The 24,396-nt window shown below is 62.0% G+C and overlaps 1 protein-coding gene across 2 annotated transcripts in view; it reads left to right on the top strand.

The window, feature by feature from the left end:
• The first annotated feature begins 13,171 nt into the window (after nt 1–13,171).
• Nucleotides 13,172–24,396, top strand: part of COL8A2 (collagen type VIII alpha 2 chain) — a 33,376-nt gene continuing 22,151 nt past the window's right edge. Inside the window, exon 1 of one of the 2 annotated variants that reach the window (XM_068657542.1) lies at nt 13,172–13,288. In XM_068657542.1, coding sequence (XP_068513643.1) covers nt 13,252–13,288 — 37 coding nt within the window. In that variant the 5' untranslated portion in view covers nt 13,172–13,251. Of the gene's footprint in view, nt 13,289–14,932; nt 15,104–24,396 lie in introns of those variants that run through there. The other variant, XM_068657543.1, reaches the window with a different exon arrangement.

A 24,396-nucleotide genomic window follows, 5' to 3' on the forward strand; every position in this document is an offset into this window, starting at 1 on the left:
GAAATGCTTTGTGGTCATGCACAGCGGGGGAAAAAGCATCTCAGGAGGAGGTGGCTGTGCCCTGCTCCTGTGCTAGCAGGGTGTGGGTGCTGCTCCGGTGTTGTGGCCAGCCTTGGGGTGCTGAGTGGGAGCTGCTGGCTCTCCAGGAGCAGGGTCTGAGCCCTCCTTGCTCGTCTCAGCCGTACAAACGCTGCCGAGGAGCCTGCAGGGGACAGGGCAGCCCGGCAGCATTCTCTGTGCTCAGCTCAGCCCCAGGCACTGGGCACCCCTGAGGCTCCTGCCAGCAGCTGGAGGGGTTCAGGATGGATTTTTGGGGAATGATGCAAAGGCAGAGAGCGGCTCGATGGGGCGAGCAGCAAAATCACTGCCGGCTTTGGGTGCTGCTCTGCGTTAGCACCCAGCAGATTGGGGTTTAGGGCTCTTCCCCATGTCAGTGTCGTGGCAGCGGGTGCTGAACCTGGGGTCAGAGCAGAGCAGCGCGGTGCTGGTGGTCCCAGCCCTGCTCCTTCCCGAGCAGGAGAGGCCAGGGCCGGGCGGTGGAGCCGGCAGAGGGTGCTGAGAGCTCGCCAGCTCCGGCTCCTGCCTGGCTCGTGGCAGAGGCAGCTGTGCAGCAGCAGCCCTGGGGCCCTCCGTGCTGCGTTTAACCATGGGTTTAACCATGCCAGGGGTCAGCCCTGAGCCCCCCTGGGTTTAGGGATGGCGTTTGGGGTCACCTGTGCTGCCCCCAACCCCACCATGGATGGGGGGAGATGAAGGTGGCTGGAGTTTGGCACCGAGGGGCAGCAAATCCTTAGTGCCAGGCACGGGGCAAGAGGAGCACCCGGGCACCCCACAAGCACTGAACCTCATCAGCAGAACAGTCCCAAACAGCCCCAAAAAGCACCCAAGTCTCCCAAAACAACCTCTGGCAGGGGGCTGTCACAGGGACCAAGTCCCCTGGGCTGCTCCGGGGCTGGGGGGAGACCCCTCAGCCACGGCTCCCTTGACTCCTTGAGCCCAAAAGGGGATATTTTGCACCCAAAAGGGGGTGTTTTGTGCCCCAGGGCTCACTCCAGGTCATCTTTCCTCCCTCAGCACCCACGCTTGGCCCCCCCAAAAAAACTCTAAAGCCGTGCAGTAATTTGCTGGGGCGGCTGGGTCAAAAGCAGCCCAGAGCCTCCGGAAGAGCAAAAAAGCAAAAACTGCATTAAGTAAATTAAAAGTGTCTACTACCGAGCAGCCCATTGCAGACGAGGGAGAGTATGCGAAAAGCTGGGCCTGAGAGCTCCTAAATATTCCCATGTGCTGTTTATGGGAAACAAATGGGGAAAGGCATCCTGCATCAATAAAAGCCTGAACACGGCTGGGGTTGGAGCGGAGCCTTTCCACGGCTCGAGGTTATTGAATACCCTCCGCTTTGATGTGGTGCCAGGCCTGACCCCTGGCCACAGAGCGCGGAGGGGAAAGCTGAGGTTGTGGGAAGCGCAGAGGTTCCTGCCGAGAGATTTAACCTGGCAGGAGGAGAGGGACACGGGGAGCACCCCGAGGACCCCATCCCAGTGATGGGGGGGACGGATCCTGCGTCACCCAGCCTGGTCCCATCACGGTGCCGCATCCTGACCCCGTGCTGGGCAGGGGCTCCATGTGCTCGGGGTGTCAGAATTGGAATTTGCAGAGCTCCAGCAGCTGTGGCGGTGCCCAGAGAGGGCAGGAGGAGCTTTTCCAGCCCTTTGTGTCCCAGCCCTTTATATCCCAACCCTTTACATCCCATCCTCTTACATCCCATCCCCTTAGATCGATCCCTTTACAACCCAGCCCTTTACCTCCCATCCCAGCCCCTTACATCCATCCTTTTACACCCCAGCCCTTTACATCCATCCCTTTCCCTCCCATCCCCTTACATCCCATCCCCTTACATCCAACCCTTTAAAATCCAGCCCTTTACCTCCCATCCCTTTACACCCCAGCCCCTTGCCCCCATCCCTTTGCCTCCCATCCCCGGCAGCACCCACGTGTGTCCCGCTGCTGGCGCAGGGACGATGCCAGGAGGAGAGGAGCCTGGCTGGGGACGGGGAATCTCTCCGGGAGGGATGTGCATCCGGGCCGGTGTCCTCAGAGCGAGGGCAGCCTGCACAGCTTTCAGCCAGATGTGTGGGGCCGCGAGCCGGGCGCTGGCTGGGGCCGCGTGGAGGCGGCGCTGCCGGGACGCTTCGCCGGGGATGGCAGCGCCTCAACGGGGCTGGCACCGAGCTCCCCAGGGGGATGGCAGTGTCACAGGCACGTTTCTGCTCCTTTCCCTGGCACCATGAACAAAGCACGTTTGGATGAGCAGAAAATTGAGGTCCCTGTGCGTTGCCGCGCCCCCTCTCCGTCTCCCCCTGTTCACACATGGGCCACTGGCACAGGTGACCAAGGGGACATTTTTCCAGGCAAGCACTTGTTATTTGAATTTTTGGGGGTAGAAAAACACTTTTTTTTTTTTTTTCCCCAAGATGTGTGGATGTAGGCCAAAATGGGAAGGGGCCGTATGGCTTCTCCAAAAGCTCTGACCTCATCCGGGTGGGAACTCGCTGCGCTCAGGTGGGTTTTGTCCTCCACTCCTCTCCCTCTTGTTTAGCACAAACCTTTGCTCCTCCTTTATTTCCATGAAAAAAAAGCCTAAAGCAGGGAAAACAGCCCTAGTTATAAACAGCTTGACCTCAGCAGGCAGAGGAGAGGCTCAGCTGGAGGTTTGCTGGGGCACAGCTCTGCTGTCCCCCTGGGATGGAGCAGGGTGTCCTCGGGCATCGCCCCCCATCCCTGTCCTGGGACACCTGGGCTCAGCCTGGTCCCTCTGCCCTGATTTTGGGGCCATGGTGCTGCCTCCTGGGGAGCCAGCACTGGAGGGATGGAGAGGATGCGGTGACCCCGTGCGCGGTGGGGGCAGCGCTGAGGGTACTCGGGGCACAGGACCTGGATGGATCCATCCCCTCCCTGGGACTCCTGGCTCTGGCCAAGCCACCCGAGCATCTCCCAGCACTTCGTACATCAAATTTGGGCACCAGATGTGCTTCCTGGCTGATAACTATCTGTCAGGCTCGGGTGTTTTTACAACCCACCCTGTGCTGGCTGTGAATCCGGCTGGGGATGGGGCGGGCAGAGCCCCGGCAGGGTTTGCAGCTCAGCACTGGTGGAGGAAAAATCCCCAAAGAGCACCCAAACCGAAGCCGGGCGATTGCATCAGGTTTTTATGGCTTTTGGAGAGCCTCTGCAGGCAGCTCCCAGCCCGAGGAGAGGTGTTATTGCAGCTGTAATTAACGCTGTAATTACTGCTCAGGATCTGCCTCTGCGAGTGCGGGTGAGGGCTGATGGTCCCGGTGCCAGGAGCGGTGTGGGTGCGTGCCCTGCAGGATGCAGCACCCATGGGTGCCCCCCTGGCACCCTGATCACTGAAATTCTTGTTTTTGGCCAAGGAGCCTTTGGTAAAATGCTGGGCAAATGGAAAAGGAACGAGGAGCATCCTCACGGGTGGCTGAGGACCAGGGGATGCCCTGGCAGCGGTGCAGTGCTCCAGGACGAGGGACAACCAGGACGTGGGCTGTCCCCCCGGCACCACCCGGGGACAGATGGGCAAGGAAAGTCCCCGCTGCCTTTCTCCCTGTGGTCCTGCTGCTCTCGTTTGCCCGTTCTGCTCCGCGCAGCTCAGTAATTAAAACCACAGCCTCTGCTCTGATGGTGGCAGCAGCGCTGCCCTCCTGGAGGCTCTCAGCTGCTGCCCGGCGGTGCAGGATGCGTGCGGCTGCCGAAAAAAGGTGCGTGAGTGCCAGCAGGGGGGCACAGCCCCAGCACCACTTCTGCAAAAAGCCAGGGGCTTGCTCCCGTCCTGAAACACAGAACCTGCGGTGATCCAGGAGCATCCCCTCCTCCCCCCCCCAAAAAAAAAAAACAACAAAAAAAACACCTTTCCTACCTGATGCACGAGGTGCCCAAGGTGCAAAGCTGCCAGGGGCTGATCACCAAGCGCGACCGAAGCTCCAGGTCCCACCTGGGTGGATCCTCAGTGTCCGGGGGAGGCTCTGGGGAAGCGCTGCTGCGGAGCAGACTTGGCCTGCGCCGAGATCTTTGGCTGCAGGCTGCGGGCCAGGAAAAGAAAAGACAGACATTTTGATGAGAAATGTTTGTTTTCTTTTCAAATAGTTTTAATTGTGGCTTCCAAGGAGGGGAAACTCTGAAGCGCGCCGCGTTTCCTCGAGCCGCAGCCAGCCGGGGCTTCGCGGGGCGTCGTGGCCAGGGCAGGAGCTGCCCGAGCCCAGCACCCGGGCTGGGGGCACTGCTTGACCCCAGCAGGGCTGACCCAGGTTAAATCCATCCCCCAGCAGCCCTTTTTTTTTTTTTTTTCTTGTCCCAGCAAGCACCCACGGAGAGGGATTGTCCCTGTCCTCCTTGCAGAGCCGTTCCTGTCCCCACTGGGGACACAACGGGACATCGGTGCTGGCAGGTGGCTGCAGGCTCTGTCCCCCAGCTGCCACGGGATCAGCTCCTCCCTGGGGTCTGGGGGGGGGTATTTTTAAATCATATCTCGCAGCAAAGCACTCGGTGCCATCCCCAGACCAGCCCCGTCACCCCCAGCACGGTGCCACACCAGGACGTGTCCCAACCCTGACCCCGACCCCGTCCCCATCCCATCCCCACCGTGGCAAGTGTTTGGCCGCAGGCAGGACCGAGCTGGCTGCCTCGAGCAGGCTGCGGCGGAGGCTTCCCAGCGGTTAAATTCACAGGGAGAGGAGAAAAAGGGTTTGAAGCGTTAAAAACAATCCCCTCCCCGAGCGGGGCGCAGCCCCAGACATTGCCTCTCAGCCCCGGGAGCCCGCTGGCTTCCCCTGCGTGCCATGCCCGGCCAGCCGAAACGTGGGAACTCACTCAGGGAAAGTGCTCACCAGAACAATGTCCCTTTTTTTTTTTTTTTTCTTTAATTTTTCCCCAGAAAAAAAAAAAAAAAAAAAAAAAAAAAAAAAAAAAAAAAAAAAATCGATTTTCTTTTCATTTGCACCAGCGCTGACATCCGAGGGCTCGGAGACAAGGTGCTGGGCATGGGGCCGGCTGTGCCCTGGGCTCTGGATCTCCGTGTCCCTGTGCCACCCCGGGGTGAGGAGCACCCCACGGACACCCCACAGACACCCCACGGACACCCCACGGACACCCCACGGACACCCCACAGAGCGGGGCTGGCCCCGGCCCCTGGCTGCACGGTGCCACGGGGGGAGAAACCCAAAGCTTTCCTTGAGTGCAGAGCACCGAAATGGCCCTGCCCAGTGCATGGGACCTGAAAGGAGCAAAATTGGGCAATGGGGGCTGCCCTGGGCTCCAGCACCCCCTGAGCTCCAGCACCCCTATACCTTGGGCTCCAGCATCCCCTTACCCCAAGCTCCTGCATCCCCCCGTTCCTCACGTCTGCTTTTCCCCATCCAGCATCCTTTTCCCCATCCTTTTCCCCACCCAGCATCCTTTTTCCCCATTTTCTGCATCCTCCAGCCCCGGGCTCCGGCATCCCCTGAGCTCCTCCGCCCTCCTCACCCCATACTCCATCACTCCCCCACCCTAAATTTCTGCATCCCCAGGCTCCCCCACCCTCCATCCCTGGGCTCCAGCACCCCCTGACCCCAGTCTCCAGCATCCCTCACCCTTCATTTCCCCATCCCCAGCCTCCAGCACCCCCATGCCCCCTGTCCCCCCCCCCTGGTGCCGTGGTGCCCGGGGCCGGGGAGCGCAGCGTTAACGGGGGCGGCGGGGCCGGGGAGAGCAGCCCATGGAATGAGGAAGCCGAGGACCGGGTACCCGGAGTGGAAATGGCTTGGCACGGGCTGTGGAAAATGGAGGCCTAGAGAAATGTGACAGCAGGCTGGACTCGCTCGGAGTACCACACAAGCGTATTTAAGCCTTCAAGCCTGCCATTGTTCTCCCCTAATTATTCCCACTCCCTGAGTATTACACCCCATAATTCAGGAAAGCTGAGTAATGGAAGAAACAACAGCAATTTTAATCTCTCAGTACCGGTGGTCTCCACCAAAAAAATGCTTTCAAGAACTCTGCGGTTGCGACTTCCTCCGTGTGGTGGGCAGCGAGGGGAGGGGAGAGCGCCGGCCACCGCTCCGGGGCGCCCGGCTGAAAACGGGGCCCGGAGGGGAGCGGGACCGGGGCCGGGACCCCTCCGAGAAGCTCCAGGGGTTGGGGTCGTCCCCGCCAGGTGCCACGCGGGGAGGTGGCTGTGGGGTGACGCCGGCTGCTGGAAGGGGATGGGGATGGATGGAGCCGGGCACGGCACCCACCACGGCCCCCGGCATTTTGTCTTGGTCGTGGAGAGGAGAAGCAGGCGTCAGTTCTTGGTCAGAGCGGGTTTTATTAATGGGAACTGGCTGGGGGAAAGGGAAATTCTGATTGCCCTCGAAATGCTCTTGCTTTTTGGGTTTGGTGCCTGGTGAGTGAGCTTTGGGTACGTGCTCCCACTCCTGCAAGGAACCCAAGCAGCCGGGGAGCCTGGTGTAGGGTCGGGGGAGCCCACGGGTGGGAAGACCCCGAGCCCAGCCCCAAACGGATCCAGGCACCTGCCCCATCCCTTCCCAGGAGGTACAATGGTCGTAGGGGTTTAAACGAGCTCTCAGCTGCTCCAGCAGCATTTACCCACCAGTGGTCGGAGAGGTTTCGGGCTGCTCAAGGCACCAAAACAATCCCAGGTCTGTCCTCAGCCCCAGCAGCCAACCTGCCACAGATCCAAATGAGCACTTTCCCTCCCGTTTGATGCTTTTGGGATAGCAAAGCTCGGGGAAAAAGCCCGGCACACAAAGCCAAGCAGCAGCACTCACACCTGGGACACGCTGCGGCAGGGGAGGTGCTGGCATCGTTCTGGGGGCGAGCACTTTGGGGACCCGTGTGCAGCATCACCTCTGTCAATGATTTAATTTCTGAGTTCTGTGCTTAGCAGGGTTTACAGGTGAGCGCATCCTTGCCACAGGTGGTGGTTCTGCAGCCTCCCCCTGGCAGCGTGTGACAAACCAGGAGCTGCAGGGGACAGGGAGGACGTGGCGCTGGGGACGGGTCACCCTATGCCACCATTAGGGTCACCACCCGTGGCACGTGGCTCAACCTGGTGCATCCTCATAGCCTCCAGCACTGCAGCCAGGAGAGCCACCGACAGCTCCATGTGGCCCCTCAGCGTGTCCCAAAGCCCCCGATGTCCCCGATGTCCCCAAGTGTCACACACGGTGGGATGGGGTGGCCCGAGCGGCGGCAGAGGGGCGCAGGCTGCCTCTGTGTGGTCTGCAGCCATCTGGATGTACTTACAGCAGCGCTGCAGCAATTGCGAAAAGATCAAAAATCAGCAGGCCAACCTTGATTCCCGTTGCATTTTTGGCATTTTTGAGGACTCGCGGCTAAAACCTGCTGCTGGGGAGAGGGCACTGCCCGCGCTGCCCCGCGCTGGGCTGCTCCGGGCTTGGGACTGCCCCAGCAAAACCTCAGCACGATCCCAGTTTGTGCTGGGCGCTCAGGACCTGGTCCTGTTCCTCCTGGGGGACACGAGGTTTCCGAGCAGCCCTGCCCAGCAGCAATTTCCCCGCTGATTTCCCCGCTGTGCTCACGGGCACCGAGGTGTGCACGGGATGGCTGCAGGCACCCCTGGAGTTGCAGGGCATGGGGAGAGGGACGGGCACCCGGGGTGCTGGTTTCAAAGGGATTTTCCCCCTGTTTCAGCAGAAAGAAATGAAAGAGAGAAAAATGCTCTCACCTAGGAGCCCAGGAGCAGCCCAGCTCCGGCAGCGGGCCCCAGGGCTGGATTTTGGCCCCTTTGCAGGGCGCACGAGGGCACCCGGGGGGGGAGCCCTGCCCGCCCCCTGCCCATCCTGGCACGGGATGCGGATGCACCTGGGCCCTCCGGTGCTGCTCTCCACGCGCCCGCACGGCCCTGGCACGCTTGCCGTGCACAAAAGGAGCTCAGAGAGGTGCCGGCCCCGAGCAATTCATCATCGCCTCGGTCCCTATGAAAACGTCGGCCCCGCAGCGGCGGGGGGGGGAGGCCGAGGCAGGCGCTGCCAGCCCTGCCAGGGCCGCCTGAATGGCGCAGTCATTAACGGCACCGGGGCTGGCTTGGCTTCTCCCTCGCGCCGTCTGGAAAGGGGCCACCGGCTGGTTTACAACTAAAATAACAAATTATTTCATAGCGGGACGGAGCTGCCGAGAGCGCGCCCGGGCTGGCCGCGGGGAGACGCGCAGCGCTCCCACCGGCATGGGGGGCTCGGGGGGTGGAGAGGCAGGGAGGGGGGCACCGGCACTGGGGGCCCCTAAGGCACTTGTCCCCATCGTGGAGACGTCGTGTCCCCTTTTTCTTGGCCCCCTATCCATGGTGGTGCCCGGTCCCCCCAGCCTTGCACCATGTCTCCAAGGTGGGAGAGGCTCCGCGCGGTGCTGGGGGGCTGCAGCAGCCCCTGACCCCCCCTGGGCTTGGTGACTGCATCCCACAGCCCTGCCCCAGCTGGGCACAGGCGATGCCCTGGTCCCAGCACGTGGCTTCCTCTGGGAAAGGGAGGTTGTGCAGGGCCCCGGGCTTCCCTTCCCAGGGAATTCAATGGGACAGAGCCCGGGGCCCCCGCTCCAGCGCCCGGCCCTGCTCACGCACTGTCTGGCTCCAACGCTGGCGCGCTGGGTGCCGCAGGATGCGGCCCCACACCGGCACCCATTGAAACGGGCCCTGCTCCACCTCCTGGAGGCGACCCGCTGACAGCCCCAACAATGGGGTGGCGGATAAAAATCATAAAGCAACAAGTGCGCTTCCCCGGGCAGCGCCGGCCCCCGCAGCCCCCTCCCTGCTCCCGTGCGGTGGGACCCGATGGAGCCAACGGGGTCAGGAGCACAGCTCTGCTCTGCCAGACCTCGGCGGGTACCAGCACCCCAAAAGGACCCCAAAAGCACCTTTGGGTGCTGGTGCTGTGGGGCAAAAGGGGCTGGGGAGCAGGAGTGGAGCAGCCCGGTGCTGTGCTTTGCGCCTCTGCTCCTCCGGCCAGACCTCCTCGGAGCGTGACCCCTGTAAAACGAAGCAGCAGCTGCTCAGAGGATAATAAAACATTATTTTTTTTTCTCCCCCTCTTTTACTGCACGGAGGTTTTAGCAGCACAAAGGGAGCAGCAAACCTCCTCTCGCACTGATGCTCGGTCACGGGACACTGCCCTCTCCCCATGGGACGCGTCCCCAGCACCCATGGGGGAGACAGCACCTGGGGGCATGGATCCAGCCCACGCCTGCAGCGAGGAGCAGGGATGAGCATGGGGAGGGTGAGAGCCCCCTTTGCGGACCGTGGGTGCTGTGGATCCCCCCCGGCTGGGCAGGAGCAGCCCCCCTGGGATGCGGGGTCTCAGCGCGGCGGCCGGCCCCGGCGGCAGATTTACTAGCGAGGAGCCAGGGGTGTTTATGGCAGGCTGGAATGTGTGCTCCGAGCACGTGATGAATTTACAACGTGCCAACGAGTGGATTTATTTCGAGCCCACTGTCAGTGAATTAATCACAGCAGCCAAGGAGACCTTTGGAGGCACGGGGCGGGGAGAGGTGGCACTGGGGACACTGGGGGGCACGGGGACGGTGCCCGGCTCCGGCTGCGCCAGCTCCGTGGTGCAGAGCAGGGGTGCAGAGCTGCTGCCTCGAGGAGCTGGTTTGAATTAGGTGCAGCTCGGGAAGCCAGGAGAGCAGCGTGCTTCCCAGCTGCTCTCCCATTCTCCCATTCCCTCTCCCCAAGCAGCCGGGTCTCGTCTCATCCCCACCTGCCCACCGAGCCCCATGGGTGCAGCGGCCACGGGAGTGCTCCAGGAGTTCTCCAACACCTCCCCCAAAGCGAGCTGGGAAAAAGTGCTCAGGAAAAAGACATCCTGCAGGGTTTGGTCCCCAGATCCCACCCCAGCACCACGGGCAGGATCCCTGCCACCAGCAGCTCCCATCGCCCTGGGTGAGAGCTCCCCGAGCCCAGCCCCTTGGGAGCGCAGGAGCAGACGCCGCCGGTGCTCACGTGAGCGTCTCATCCCTGGAACCGCGCTGAGCTATTTCCAGCAATATCCTGCGGCAGGATTTGCACGTGCCTGTTTTGAATTTGCTGTGTTTAACAGCGCTGTGGGTCACTGCAGCCCCTGCTCCCATCCCGCAGCAGGATGCCTGTGCAGGAGGGGACGCAGCCCTGCCCTCAGGGACACCGCAGCTCTGGGGCTGCGCCTGCTGCCCCTGGGACCCCCGCAGCAGCCTGGGGACGGAGCCACCTCTTGCTCCTGCTCCTGCTCCTGCACCGTGAGCAGTCCCCGGTCACCTTTTTCATCATCCTCCCCCTAAATCCCAGCTGCATTTCCAAAGCCGCTCTGCTCAGGGCTCCGTGCCCAGGCAGGGATGCTCAGCATCAAGCAGGATTTTCCTCTGACATCCCCATGGATGCAGAAGGACGGGTGGGCACCAGCAGCTCCCCAGGGCCCCCTGCACCCCGGGCAGGTCCCGCATCCCGCAGCATCGCCCCTCGGGGCTGCTCCGGGGGGAGCTTTCGCCTTAGCTCCCCTGTGGTTTCTATCCAAAGCCCCATTTACAAACAGGGGTCCCGGGGCCGCCAGCTCCCACCTGGGCTGGCCCTGTGCAGAAAAGGGAGCCTTGGAAATGTTAGGTGAGTGCAGTTTTTCCATGCATATGTATATAGGAGGGGAGGCGGCTGCCAAAGTAAATACAACCCTTCCCTTTCCAAAAATGTCCTCCAGGAATTGTAAAGGATCCTGGAGCAAGAATTCCGTCTCAGATCCTTTACGCTTTCTATCGGGGGAAGCATATAAACCAGCTTCTTTTTAGCTCCAGCAAAGTCAACGTGCTGAGAGTGTTTTTTTTTATGACATGCACCAAAGGCGCTGGGAGCCGGAGCCACAGCCATGTGTACCCCGGGCAGGGCTTACGCAGAAAAACAATCCCAGTAAAGAGCTTTATAGCCACTGAGGAATGTGGAACCTCCACCAGCCCGGCCGAAGCTTGCAAGGCTAATTGCTTTGGGATTTACTCTTTTTTTTTTTTTTTTTGGGGGGGGGGGGGTTGAGTCTCCGTGGTCGCTGCCTCCAAGGGTCCCAGCCGCCCTTGCGGTTCATTAGGATGCTGAGCGGGGAACTGTGGATGCTTTGAGGAGAGCTGCAGAGCTTGTGGGGTAAGGGAAGGAGCCGTGCGGTTCCTGCCTTCTCCCCTTACAGCCCCGGGGCTGAACCTTCCGGGGGCAGAGGCACCGGGGATGCTCCTGGAGGACGAAGCATCCCGAGCATCCTCGTGCCCAGCCCGGGGCGCGCAGCCCCAGCCTCCTCCCGGGGCTGTGGTTTGCTGCTTGCAGAAGTTCCCCCGAGCCCCCCCGCTGCTCCCGGGTGCTGTGCCCGTGCTGAGCGCCTGCCCCTGCCCGGCTGGCAGCCGTGGTTTTTCTCTGCTGATCTTCCCTCGCTCGTTTCAGTGACTTTGGAAAATGGGATTTTGGCTCTTAAATCGTTCAGGGGCTTTTGAAAATTTGACTCTAAATACTTTCCGAAGTGCATTTGTATGAAGTAATTCTCTCCAACCTCCCACAGTGGTAGTCAGATTGCATTTAATCCATCACTGAATGTTCCCGAAGGCTGGGATCTGGCACCACGCTCCACACGGAGCCGCGGCTCGCCCCGCGCCGGGCCGGCACCGAGCTCGCTCCCCTCGCCTGCTCCCACCCGGGGCTGCTCCCACCTGCTCCGGGACCCTCCGGGACCCTCCGAGACCCTCTGGGACCTCGCACCCTGCTCCTCACCCCGGGGGCAAGGGGCAGCGGGGGGCACGATGCTGTGGGATCAGCCTGCGTGGCCCCCTGTGGCAGCATCACCTGCGCGATGCCGCGGGGTCCCCAGGTCCCCATCACAGCCCAACCCAAAGTGTGTGACACCCCCAGGGCTCGGTGTCACCTGCTGTGGGGACATTTTGGATCAGTGACCAGCATGGCTGAGGATTTGGGGTGGGCAGGAGCGCTCCTGGCCCCCCGCTGCCCCACCAAGGCACGTGGCCCCCTCCTGCACGCGCTGCAGCTTTTCCTGTCAGGCACCGAAGGGCTTGTTTTCAGAGCACAATTACCCAGCTTGTGGAAACATGGAAACGATATTCCGACGCGCAGGGCTGATTTGATTATGCCCGTGACCCACCGAAATTAAGTTAAGGCTTTTTTTTTTTTTTCAGCCCTAGATTGAATTATTTCTCCCCCTGCTCTCTCGCTCTTTCTGTGCGGAGCAGCAGGAACGGCTGGGACAGCAAACCCCGGAGCCCCCTGAGACATCCCCTGGGCGCAGCAGGGTGCCGGGCACCCAAATCTGGGTGCTGCTGCTGTGCCAGAGCCCTCGCTGGCTTGGAGAGCCAGGAGCAGGTCCTCAGCATGGAGCTTTTCACCCTCCTGGGAGGCCGGGGCCACCGCAGAGCCCTGGCACGTTGGCGGGCGCTGAGCTGCCAAAGGTCAAGGACAGAAGAGCTGCTAAATCCTGCGCTAAGCCCGGCTTCCTTCTCCCACCGGGGAGCAGCGCTGTCGGCAGCCGCTCGGCGTGGCCGTGCCCAGCTCCGTGCTGCTGCAGCCAGGGCTGAGCCGTGGGAGCCCCGTCCTGGTGCTGGGGCACGTCCTGGGGCTGCAGTGGCCACGCTCGTCCCCGGTGCCCCACGTGCGCCCTTGGGGATGGCACCATGGGGACACTGCTGAGCAAGGAGCGAGTGTCCCCGGTGCTCTGGTGATGATGGGTGGAGGGAAGGAGGTGGCGCATGGCCAGATGGAGCAGGGCAGCACGGGCAGGATGGCACGGGCAGGATGACATTTATAGGGTGACACTTTCAGGATGGCACGGGCAGGACACCATGGGCAGGATGGCACAGGGCAGGATGACACTTACAGAGTGACACTTTCAGGATGACACTTTCAGGATGGCACAGGGCAGGATGGCACAGGACAGCAGGCTCAGGGCAGCACAGCACTCGGCACCAGGCTGCAGCCCAGCGAAGGGGCAGACGAGGGGGCGCAGGGGGAGTGAGCGCGGGGGCGATGACAGGCGGGAGAGGCAGGCACCAAGCGGGGCCGCGGCCGATGCTTCGCTCTGCGGGACAGAGGAATGTCTGTGCTGCTAATGAGTCTGTTTGGAGAGGAAATGCTTCGCCAGTGAGCGCTCCGGTTAAACAAGGCCGGTCCGTTTCTCCGAGAGCCACCGGGTCGGTGGAGGCCTCTCCGGGCTCTGCTTTGGGGTCTGCAGTGGGGACGGGATGGAGGCAGCGCAGGGCAGGGGCAGACACGCACGAGGTGAGCCACAGTGCTGGGATGAGGCAGCCCAGGGCCAGCAGGGTGGCTCCTGGTAGCCACCCCCTTGGGGTCACGGCCCCGAGCAGCAGGTGAGGGCTCAGCCATGGCCAGGGGCAGCCCCCGAGCTGCTCACTGTGCCCTGGGGATGGGGACCTGCGGTGGGGCAGAGCCTGCTCGGGGCACGGAGGGGTTCCCAGCTCTGTTCCCATCACCCTGAGCCCACCCCGAGCCTGGCACAGCTCACAGGGAGGCCACACAGCAGCAGGGGCTGTGGCAAGGGCGGCTCCTGCCCTCCTCATCCAGTCCTACAAACCCCCAAATTGGGATAACCACAGCCGTGGTCGATCCCTCCTGCTTTGCGCCACCGGGGCCGTGCTGTGCGGCACCAGCTGCGTCTCACCCCAAGCCCAGCACCTCTCCAGCACCCCTGGGCAGCCCAGCACCCCTGCGCCCACCCAGCCCCATCCAGGCCAGAGCACATCAGCATTCCTGGGAGCAGGGTCTGGTCCCGCGGCGGCCGCGATGCAGGGGAAGGCATTGAGGGGGGATTAGCTGTCTGATGCTCCCCCTGGCTCAGGCGCTTAATACGGAAAACAAACAGCCTTGTGCGCCCCGATCCAGACGGGTTTTCTCCATGCCCGTTGCCTGGGCGACCCTAATCTGCCTCCTCGGGCACACCGGGGGCCTGCGCCCCCGGGGTCTGCACCCCATGGGCAGGACACGGGAGGGTTCCCGGTCCCCAGCAGCTGCGGTGGTGGCCTGTGCCAGGGACACTGTGACACCTCTGGCTCGGGAAGGGGCCGCACGTGGTGGCTGGGCAGGGCAGGAGGTGGGAATGGGGCTCCCCGTTGTACGGGTACATGATTCGGAGAGGTGCTGAGCCAAGGGGCAGCAGCACCTGGCTGTGTGTTGTGGGATTTTTGGGGTGGTGATGTCCCTGATGTCCCTGCACCATAGTAAAGGAAGGAAAATGCTTCCAGCTCACGCTGGCCCCGTGCCTGCAAAAGGTTGTTCTGGGGCAACGTGGGGGCTGCTCCAGCTCCTGGCTGCAAGACGGGCCAAGGAGGGGAAAAGGATTCAGCCCCAACATCCCCGAGCAGCCCTGGGGGCAGGTAGCGCCCAGCCTGGTGCTGGGGGGGCTGAGGATGGAGGGGGCTCATTTTCCACCACCAGGGTCGGTATTTCCAGCACCAGCATCCCCAGGGCACAGCACCCAGAGGGGGTTCGGGGTGTGAGTGGTGCCGGTGGAGCATCAGGGAGCCAAGTGGTGCAGGGGGCTGGCTGGGAGGGGTGGGGGGGGTTGCACTTAGTTATTTTGCACGAAGTTGCTGTAGATGGTTAGGGAAGGGAGGAAGAATCCTGGGCTGGAATTAAGAATAAAAAGAGAAAAAGGGAAAAAATAAAAGAAAAAAAGGAAAAAAAGAAAGAAAGAAATGAAAAAAAGAAAAAGAAAAAAAGAAAAAAGAAGAAAAAAAAAAGAAAAAGAAAAAGAAAAAAAAAGGAAAAAAAAGGAAAAAAAAGGGAATTTTTTTTTTTTTTTTAAAAAAAGAGGGAAGGAAAAGTCTCCGCAGCCAACCCAGCCCGGCCCAGCCGGCTGCGAGCCGCCCCCTCGCCCCCTCCCTCGGTCCCGCAGTCCCCGCTCCGCCCCGCTCCGCGCCCCCCGCGCCGCCCCGCGCCCGCCGCCAGAGCGGCCCCGGCCCCGTCCCGGCCCCGTCCCGGCCCCGTCCCGCCCGGGGCAGGCAGCGCGGCTCGGCTCGGCTCGGTTCGGCTGCTCCTCCAGCCCCCGCTGCGAGCCTCGGGAGCGCCCCGGCCAAGGTAAGGGCGCGCTGCGCCCCCCCAGCCCGCCCCGCTCACCTGGCTGCGGGGAAATGGGGCTGGGGGTTCGGGGGGGGGACCCCATCACCGGACCCTATAAATCCCTGCCCCGATCCTCCTCGCGGTCCTCTCCTAGCCTGCATGCTTCTGGTTCTTTATTTTTCCCTTTTGTCATCCCTTCTTTCCCCCTGACCCACTTTTATTCGCCTGCCTCCTGCGCCCCGAGGACCCGCCGTGCGCCATCGGTTATGGGGGGACCCAAGCGGACCCCGCCAATACCTGGCCCCGACTTTTGGACTTTCTTATCCCCTGCTGCAAAACACCCTGCTGGGATCAAAAGTGTTCGGGGGCAAGTGCCGAAACCTTTGGGGTTGCCACCACCGGCACCTCGGTGGCGCGATGCCCTTGCCCCATGGGTGCCCGTCCCCTACAGACCCCAGCACCCAAGGGCTCCCGGCAGCACCGGGGCAGGTCGCGGTGGCTCGTTCCCAAACACCTTGGCAAGCACAAGGTGCTTATTTTATTTGATTTTTTTTTCCCCTTTTTTAAGAGCCTTGCTGTTAATTGGCTCCCGATCCTACCGAGCAGTCCCCGTGAGGCACGGCAGGTCCCCCCCCCCCCGTGCGTTAGCCCCAGGCGAGGCAATAACCCGCCGGAGCTATTTTCTCATCCACGGGCAGCTTTGCTCTAAGGAACATGTTTAATAAATCATAAGGCCGGTGAATTCCTGGGATTTTTATTGCTTCTGTAAAAATGCAGTTTTGATCTGTCTGCGAGGGACACTGGGAAACAAAGCTGCTCCTTTCGGGGGCCGGATCCTGCGAATTTAGGACAGGGACCTGGCAGCGGGGTAGGGGCTGCGGGCCCCCCCAGTGCCGGGCAGCACCCCACCCCTGAGGCTCCCTGTGGTTTTCTGCCTCTGCCCCATCCCTCGGAGGGGCTGAATATTACTGGGGGGGGGACAGGAGCCCCCGTGAGACCCCCGCTGGCCCCCACTCAGCTCCCGTGTGCCGCCGGGGCTGGGGGAGCCGACGTGCGCACGGAGCGAAGGCGGCGATGCCAGGGGAAATCGCGCAGCTAGAAACCCAGCCAGGCTGCGGCCGGGCTTCGAATTACATTTTTCCTCCTCGCCCTCTCGCCTGGGGGCAAGAGAAGCAGCGAAAACAAAAGTGCTCCAAAAAACCCCGAGAGAGATCCTTACGGGAAGGATCGCCCCGTTTCCAGCGGGCAGCCTGCCCGCCTGCCCGCACCCCGCAGCCTCACCAGAGCTCGGCCGCGCGGGGCTGCCGCACAGCAGGGCGTGGATTTCCTAACACGCTGGGGCAGAGGAATGAAAAATCAAGAAGTTTTCTTCCTCAGCTCGTTCCAGCCTGCGTGCCGGGGTGCTGAGCTGTGGCTTGAAGGGCACCCCGAGCTCTGAACCCAAGCTGTCAGGAGCTTGGGAAGCGCGCGGTGCCGGAGCCAGGGCGCGGGGTTAGGAGTGCAAGAGGTGCTCGGAGATGCCCAGCTCCGTCCTGCTGGAAGGATCCCTGTGGGATGCCACCGCCGAGCAGCAGTTTGGTGACCCAGCCTTGCGCTCGTTTCCTGCCATGCCCTTTGTTTCAGGCTGTGCAGAGCCCGGCTGCGGCGGCGGAGGCAGGGGAGGCAGCTTGGCTTTGTACGGGGAAGCGTTTAAACCCCTCGCCCTGATTCAGATGTTCCATTCATACGAAACGCCGTCGCGCGGAGTGTGAATGGGGACTGCTGGGGGATTTTTACGGCAATAAGCCCTAGAAGTGTCAAAAGTTATTCACACCTTGGTGAAATCAAGGATATTTCTGTCCGGGGCTCTTGGCAGGGGCTCAGCACGGCTCGCGTTGTGTCGGGTTTTTGGTTTCCCATTTGGATACCGGGGTGGGGGGAGCACTACAGCGGCCGTCTCGCCCCGACGTCCCGGTGCTGGAAGTGTCTCAACACCTGGGGGGCTGTGGGGCTGTGCCGGGGGGCGCACACAGCCCCCCCCAGCCCCACGGGGGTCCAGCTGCTGCAAGGCAGCGGGTGCTTCTGTGGGGCATGAGCCCAGCGTTGGCCAGCAAAGGGTGAGCCCCCCCTGCCTCGCAGGAGCCGCAGCAACAATTCAGCAGCCTGGCGTGAGCATGCTGCCCGCCCCGGGGCTGCTCCGCGCCCGCTGCGCTCGGCTCGGCGTTGAGAAATCCCTTCCCCTCCTGGGCCCTTTGGGGGGGTGCAGCTGGGCTGGTACCGATGGCGAAAGTGTCTTGGGGTCAGGCGTGTCCCCGGGGGTGTTGGCATGCTCCAGAGGAGCTGCCAAGTCCATGCTGGGGAGCGTCGGTTTGGGAGGAAATCGGGGAAAAAGCCTCTCGGGCACGGCCCCGCTGCCAGGATGCGCCCCAGGTGCGGGGCCGGTGCCCGCGGGGTGCTCTCGCCTCCAGCAGCCGCTCCACGCAGCGCTTCTGGGCTGCTTCAAGCTGCTGTAAATCCTCCCTGAAGGAACCGGGAAGACAGTTTTATGGCTGCCGGGGAGGAAGATTAGCAGGGTGTTGTTTTCAGAGCTGATCCATCACGGGACGCGGGCGCCGCATGGTGCATCCGTGCGCTCGGCTGCTCGCGGGGGGCGCAGAGATTCCTGCGAGGGGTGAGATAACGATGCCTGCTTTTAATGCTCCGACTCCTCTTGGGATCTCAGGGTGATAAAACCACCTCGGCTGGGCCCCCACGCCCACCCCGGTGCCCATGCTGCAGCTGGGCTCCCCGCGAGCCGTGCAGGGGGGGCAGCGTGGCAGTGACAGCACGTTGGGCAAGGCCACCTGCGAAACGCATTAACCCCGGTGGAAGGGGCGTGCAGGGCCCTTCCCTTCCCCTTTCTCACACACCCCCTCTGTCATTCTCTCATATTTCAACTTGTCCGCAGCTCGGGAAGCGGCAGAGTTTCCATTGCCTTGCGCTAAAGAAAACGTCTGTGACAACAAAACCGAGGAGCTCGGCGGGGGGAGGGACGAAGAGACGCCAAATTTCACTCGGTTCCCCCCAGGTGCTCCCCCCGAGCCCTTCCCTTTGGAGAGGTGCAGACCCTGGGGCTCCCCGCAGCCTGCCCGGTGCCCTGTGTGCTCACTCACCAGCTAATTACAAAGGCCAATTAATTCAGGGGGCACTGACTCGTACCCGAGGGCTCCCTGCCCTTCTGTGGTTTCTCTCCCCTGGGTGTTTTGGGGAGAGGGCTGGGTGCTGCTGGCAGCCCCTTGGCCACATCCTGCAGAAATCCTGTGGGATCGGGGCCCCCTGGGGCTGCAGGCGGTGCCAGGGCCATCACCCCATGCTCTCCTCCCTCCTGCTGGGCTCAGCCCAGTGCCACTGGCCCCACAGGACAGCTCGGGGGCTGCTGCACACCAGGAACCGCTTTCCCTTTTCCCCTTGTCACCGGAGTTGCTCCCGAGTCCCATCCCGGTGTGCCTGGCCGCAGGCAGGAGCCTGGTGTTGTTAATTAGGGACGAGGGAAAAAAAAAGGAGCCCAAAAGCAGCTGCGTGGGGTTCTCTCCTGTACCCTCAGCCCATCTGCAGAGCAGCTCTGGCCTCCTGTGGCCCCGGTGTCATCCGAGTTCAGGCGGCAGAGCTGCGGATCGCGGGCAGGAGCCGCAGCCAAGATCCCGGCTGCCCTGCAGCAGCTCTCGTCTCCGCGGCCTTCCCTGGGGCTGAGCCTGTCCCTCTGTCCCATCTGGAGATGTTTGTCCTTACAGACTCTCTGGGGCGCCTCTGTCCAGGACAGGGCTTGGCACGAAATGACTGGGGAGGAGGAAAATCCTCTCCACGTCCACCTGCGGCTCTGTGCGGGCAGTGAGGGGCAGGGGGAGAGGCGGAGGCCGGGTTTTTCCCAGCTTGGATATTTTTGCACCAAAGACCCGAGTCCTTAGCATCGAGGTTCAGCACTCTCAGCCCCCATCAAGCCTTCCCCGGGCAGGATGTGGCCCCGGGGATCCCCCCCAAAAGCAGCAGAGTTCTGCAAAGCGTCTCCAAGCCCGAGGAGCACAGAAAGCCCCGGTGGCTGGGATCTCGCCGCTCTCTTTTCCTCCCATGCCGATCTCCCTGGCCATTGCTGAGAGCCTCGTTATTGTTCTTGCAGAGGGTTTTGTTTCACTGCTGCCTTCCAAGTTCCCAGGGATCTAAATTGTAAAGAAGGGGTCTTGTAAAGAGCCCCGTCCAGATGAATGAGATGATACTGCTGCTATCGAGACGAGATCTGTCCCCATCTTTATCCGCAGACAATGCAGCAGTGGGAGCAAACAAGGATACAGCCTTTCTTCTGGGGCACATTAGCCAAATCAGAGCCTCCTCTTTGTTTTGCTCTGAAACCTAAGCCCCTGCAGCCAGACCACCTTGTGCTCGCAGCGCCCGGCTCTCCGCAGCCGTGGGGGGAATTCGTCCCTTTCTCTGCCCCGTCCCCGTGCCCAAACTGCGGGCAGGGCAGGTGCCTGCCTCTTTGGGTTTAGGGGTGGGGGGGATTTCATTTCTGGAAGGAAAATGATGTTTCTGCCTGCATTCTTTGTGCACCCACAGCTCTCCGTGCCGCTCGGGGTGCTGCTGGGCAAGGGGGCACGAGCTGCAGGAGGTGGAGGCCGCCCTGTCTGTAAGGACAGCCGGCGGGGGCAGCTCCGCGCACGAGGCTTGTTGCGGTGCCTGACGCCTGCGGCCGCTTCACCTGCTTCCCCGTTTCCTTACAAGTCCTACAATTCAGCCCAGGTTTGTTTTAAGAAGTTACCGGAGGCTGAGAGAGCCTGGGACTGATTTATGGCTTCCCATCAAAATCGTGTGGTTTCACCACGGCGCTTGGAAGCCCCGGCTGCGTTTTTTTTATTTTATTTTATTTTTTGTTCTTTGCTTTCGAGACGTTGGCTCTGCTTCAGGCTCGGCTCCTCGGGGTGAGAGCACGGGTGCAAGGGGAGCCCCAGGGTGGGAGCATTCGGGGGTCGTGGGGGAGCTGCACCTCGCCACGGGGAGCAGATTTTGTGTCAGGACCACACAGCCACCGTTTTAGGGGAGCGCCGATAAGGCGAGGGGAGGTTTGGCACGGCGGGGAGCTGCAGGGCTTCCTCTGCATTCCTCGTAGCTTTAATTTCAACATCGGCCACTTATCACCCTTGCATCCTGCTAACGTTTAAGTGGCTCGGTGTCAGCAGCTCCCAGCAAGCTCTCCCGTCCCGTTTTTGTGCCGTGCAAGAGCCGCTGGGTTCCTCCGTGCCCTGCTCCCACAGCCACAGGCTGAGCCGCCGGTACCCACCGAGGTTAAGTATGTGGGCTTTTGCCAGATAAGCATATTTTCAGCCTCAAACATGCATTGTCAATGACTTCAGAAAGGTATTATTCAGCTGTTGCAGTGCTCTGTAAGCCAGCCAGCCGGCGGAGGGAAACAAGCCTACTTTTATTGCTGTTTCTTCGTATTTCCTGATAGTGCCAGTCTGGCACTCGAAAGCCACGGGTCAGATCCCCGCAGATTTGGGTTAGGATTACAGCAGCGATACCTTTGTCTTCCCTTTGCCGTTAATTCCAGACCCTTTGGGCCCCAGCGGGGTCTCTCTGATAACCTCACCCCGAAACCTCACCGCCCTGTGCGCCAGCCTGGGCGCAGGAACCGACCACGGCGCTGCTCAGAGCGGGCACGGGCACCTCGGGGGCAGGGAGGGCACCGGGGTGCTGGGACCCCATGATGGCCACGTGCCCACAGAGCTCTGGGCAGCGTGCTGGGGGAGTTTGGGCTTTGTGGACGGAGGGGAATAGGGCTTTGCATCACCCAAGTGGCAGGGTCGGGGTGGCGACGCGCAGGGGCCGTGCCGCACCGAGCATCCCCTGGCCGAGGTGGTGCAGAGTGATTTTGGGACTTCATGGTTTTGATTATTTATGTGGTAAATTAAAGATGAAAGGGAGAAGCAGGCATCTTTGCATCACATCCCCTGTCTGCAGCCAAAGGAAGCTGGGGGGAGGCTTTTTTGCTTTTTTCATGACCATTTCCCCCGCCAAGGCGGGGCTGCGCTGAGCACCCGGTGCACCTCGCCGGGGTCCCGCACCCTGCTCCTTCCTTCCTGAAGCCTTCACAGAAATCTCTGCACCACAACCAAGCCCCTGGCCGTGCCAAACGCCGTGCCAGCCAGCTCCACGGCTCTGGCCGTGTGCGCTCAGCGCTGCTCGATGCATCCACCCGTGCCCGTTGCCATGAAGCCTCCTCATCGTTGTTTCTCCAAGACCCTGTGTGATGTTAGTGCTGAATGCAAGCTCTGAGCTCGGATGAGACCCCAGAGCCCCTCCAAGCACTTAGAAGCAGAGCTCTGCAATGAGTTTGTAATTATTTTATTTTAGCTGGGTATTTTCCTCCCCCCGGGGGAAGGCCAGTGCAGCGTATAAGCGTGGGCCCGTGCCAAACCGTGCCCAGGCAGCGCTTTTATGAAACGTTGGGCTCCTCAGAATTAATTTCATACGAAACATTCTTCTCGTTTTTCATAAAGCACAGCAAATCCGCGGTGCTTACGGCAGGAATGCACCGAGTGCTGCCGGGCAGACACGAATTCCCCACGGTGCACGGATGGGGCGGGGGCTTCCCCGGGTGCGAGCCCCCGGCCCCCCCCGTGCCCGAGCATCCCCCGGGCAGCAGGGGGTGATGCTGGACCATCCCGCAGCCAGCCGTGCCCACGCAAGCGGGTGGTGCTGAGCAGGAAAAGGGCACAGCTGCCAGCTCTCGAAACCACAGATTTTTTTCATTTTTTCCCCCCTGACACATCCAGATTTTGTCATTTTGCCCGGCGGTCGCATCCCCTCCGCGGGGGCGGCTTTGCCCTCTGTGACCGTCCCTTCCTGGGGTCTGGGGGGAAGCTGGCAGCTGTCTCCTCCTGCCTGGCATTTGCAGGGCCGTGGGAGGAGCGGGCTGCTTGTCCCCAAAGGTCAGGGAAATGCCAGCGAGGCCGCCCCATGGGTGAGTGCCAGGCGCGAGGGCAGCGGCTGCCGGCTTGCTGCTGGGCTGGGAAAGGTCCTGGTAAATGGTCCGCTGAGTGCCCTGGCTGCTGGGGACTGATCCTGGGGTGAAAATGAAGTGGATTTGCTCAGGTGGCAGGTTGTAAAGAATTCAAGTGGGTTTTGGGGCTGGGGTAGTGAAACGAGGGGCTCTCGGTGCTGGAGAGCCAGCAGCAAGGGAAGCGCCGTGGGAGAAATAAATCCGCACCCGTCCCATCGCTGGATGCAGCTCAGATCTTGTGAGCCCCCCCAGGGCTCAGCACTGCCGGGGTTTTGCTCCCTGGGGTCAGATCCTGGTGGGAAGCAGAGCCCAAACCCCGTTACCCCGGCTGCTGCCCCGCTCCGCCAGCATCCCCAGCAGGAGCCCGGAGCCGCGCTGGGAGCTCTGGCTCGCACATCTTCCCTCTCACCTGGCTGACGTGCGCCCGGCCTGCCTTAAAGAGCTGATTGTGGTGGATAAGAGGAGGATTAGAGGGTTTAGCAGGTGTCAAGCCTCGTATTTCACTGTGTAGGGGTGGCTGGCTCTTCCCTGCTCCTGCCTGAGCCCTGCCGGAGCTGGGGCTGCCCTTTCCTTCTAAATATTTGTTGCTAATGTGGGATAAATTTGAAATTTGGGGGGGCGGCAATACAGCAGGGCAAGCTGGCCCAGCCGGGTGGCTGCATGCCCGCATCCTGCTGTCCCTTCCCTTCCCTTCCCTTCCCTTCCCTTCCCTTCCCTTCCCTTCCCTTCCCTTCCCTTCCCTTCCCTTCCCTTCCCTTCCCTTCCCTTCCCTTCCCTTCCCTTCCCTTCCCTTCCCTTCCCTTCCCTTCCCTTCCCTTCCCTTCCCTTCCCTTCCCTTCCCTTCCCTTCCCTTCCCTTCCCTTCCCTTCCCTTCCCTTCCCTTCCCGCAGGGCCATATCAGGACAGCCTCGTGTCCCCCCCAGCCGCTCCATCGTCCCCCCCAGCTGCCTGTGGCTGCGTTGGCACTTGTCAAAGTGGGCCGTGGGTTTTGCCAGCCCGAGGAGGGTGCTGAGCCCTGCTCACTCCCCTTTTTGCTGGAGCAGCATCAGCGCACGGGGCTGTGCCGCTTTGCTGCTTCAACCAAGTTTTCTCCAGGAGACTGGGGGGGCGCGGGGGGCCTCCAGACAAGGAAGGGGCTTTTGTGCGCCGGGCTGCAAGCCGATCCCCTTTTGTGGTTTCGCTATTTTGGATGATGCACTTTGTTATTCCAAGAACCACCCGGCAAAAGCACCCGGTGAGCCGAGTCCCCGCCGGTGCCTTCGCTCGCTGCGCCCACCTGGGGCCCGCTGCAGGCACCGGTGCCCCCCGAGCACCTCTGCCACTGCACCCGGGGGGAGAAGGCAGCAGCCAGCATCCCCGTCTTGCGAACGGGGCCGTGCTGACGGGGCAGCTTGGGGGATTAGCCGGGGTTGGGAAAGCCAGAGCAGCAAGCGGAAAATGCGGGGTTTGCTTAATTCCCCGGCACACTCGTGTCCCGGGCGGCACGCTGACAATAACCCGATTGTGGCCACGCTGCCAGGGGTCCGAGCTGGTGCTGGGGTGCCCGGGCAGCCCCTTTGCCCCTCCTGGATAAGGCTGGGCCCTCACCTCCAGCCCCCTGAGCTCAGACTTTCAGTGGGACCCTCAGGGTTTGCGTCTTGACCACGCGCATCTCCATCGGTGATGTGCGTGGGGAGCGCTGGAGCCACGGCACCAGTTTGGGGTGTGGATGGGGACTGGTCCTACAGCACCCCGAGCTGGGCACGGGCACCTCTGAGCTGATTTTTTGGGCCCCTAGGGTTGGGTATTTGGGCTGGAGCATCCTTGGCCCGGCCGGCATCGCCTCCTGCCGCGCAGGGATGCTGCTGGCTCTGTTTGTCTTGGCTCCGCCGGGCTTTTTCCTGCATGAGAGCTGCTTGTAGCTGGGCAGGAGCCAGCGGGTTTATAAATAAAAGCATCGGACACCTCTCTGGGTGGTGCTGAAAGTTCCCGAAATAGCCTCGCGGCCCCGCCAAGGCTCGCGTGGCCGGGCTGTTCGCAGCAGCAGCCCCGGGTCTGGGTGTGGAGGCAGGGGCTGGCCCCGGCTGCTGCCTCCGTCCCTCCCGCACCCGCACCAGCTCCGTGCTTCCCTCCGTGATGCTGGGAAGCACTGGGAAGAGCTGCCCCGGCCGGCTTGGAGGCATCCCCTGCATCGCCAGCCTGCCACTGGGATGTCCCCAGCTGGCTCTGGGGCTGGCTGTCCCCGTCCCCAGCCAGGACGATGCTCCGGGAGCGGGCACCGGGTGCTACCCGGGGGCTCTCCACCTGCAGGAACGTCCCCGTG

This window comes from Anas acuta, chromosome 21, assembly GCF_963932015.1.
Source record: "Anas acuta chromosome 21, bAnaAcu1.1, whole genome shotgun sequence".
Taxonomy (NCBI): Eukaryota; Metazoa; Chordata; class Aves; order Anseriformes; family Anatidae; genus Anas; species Anas acuta.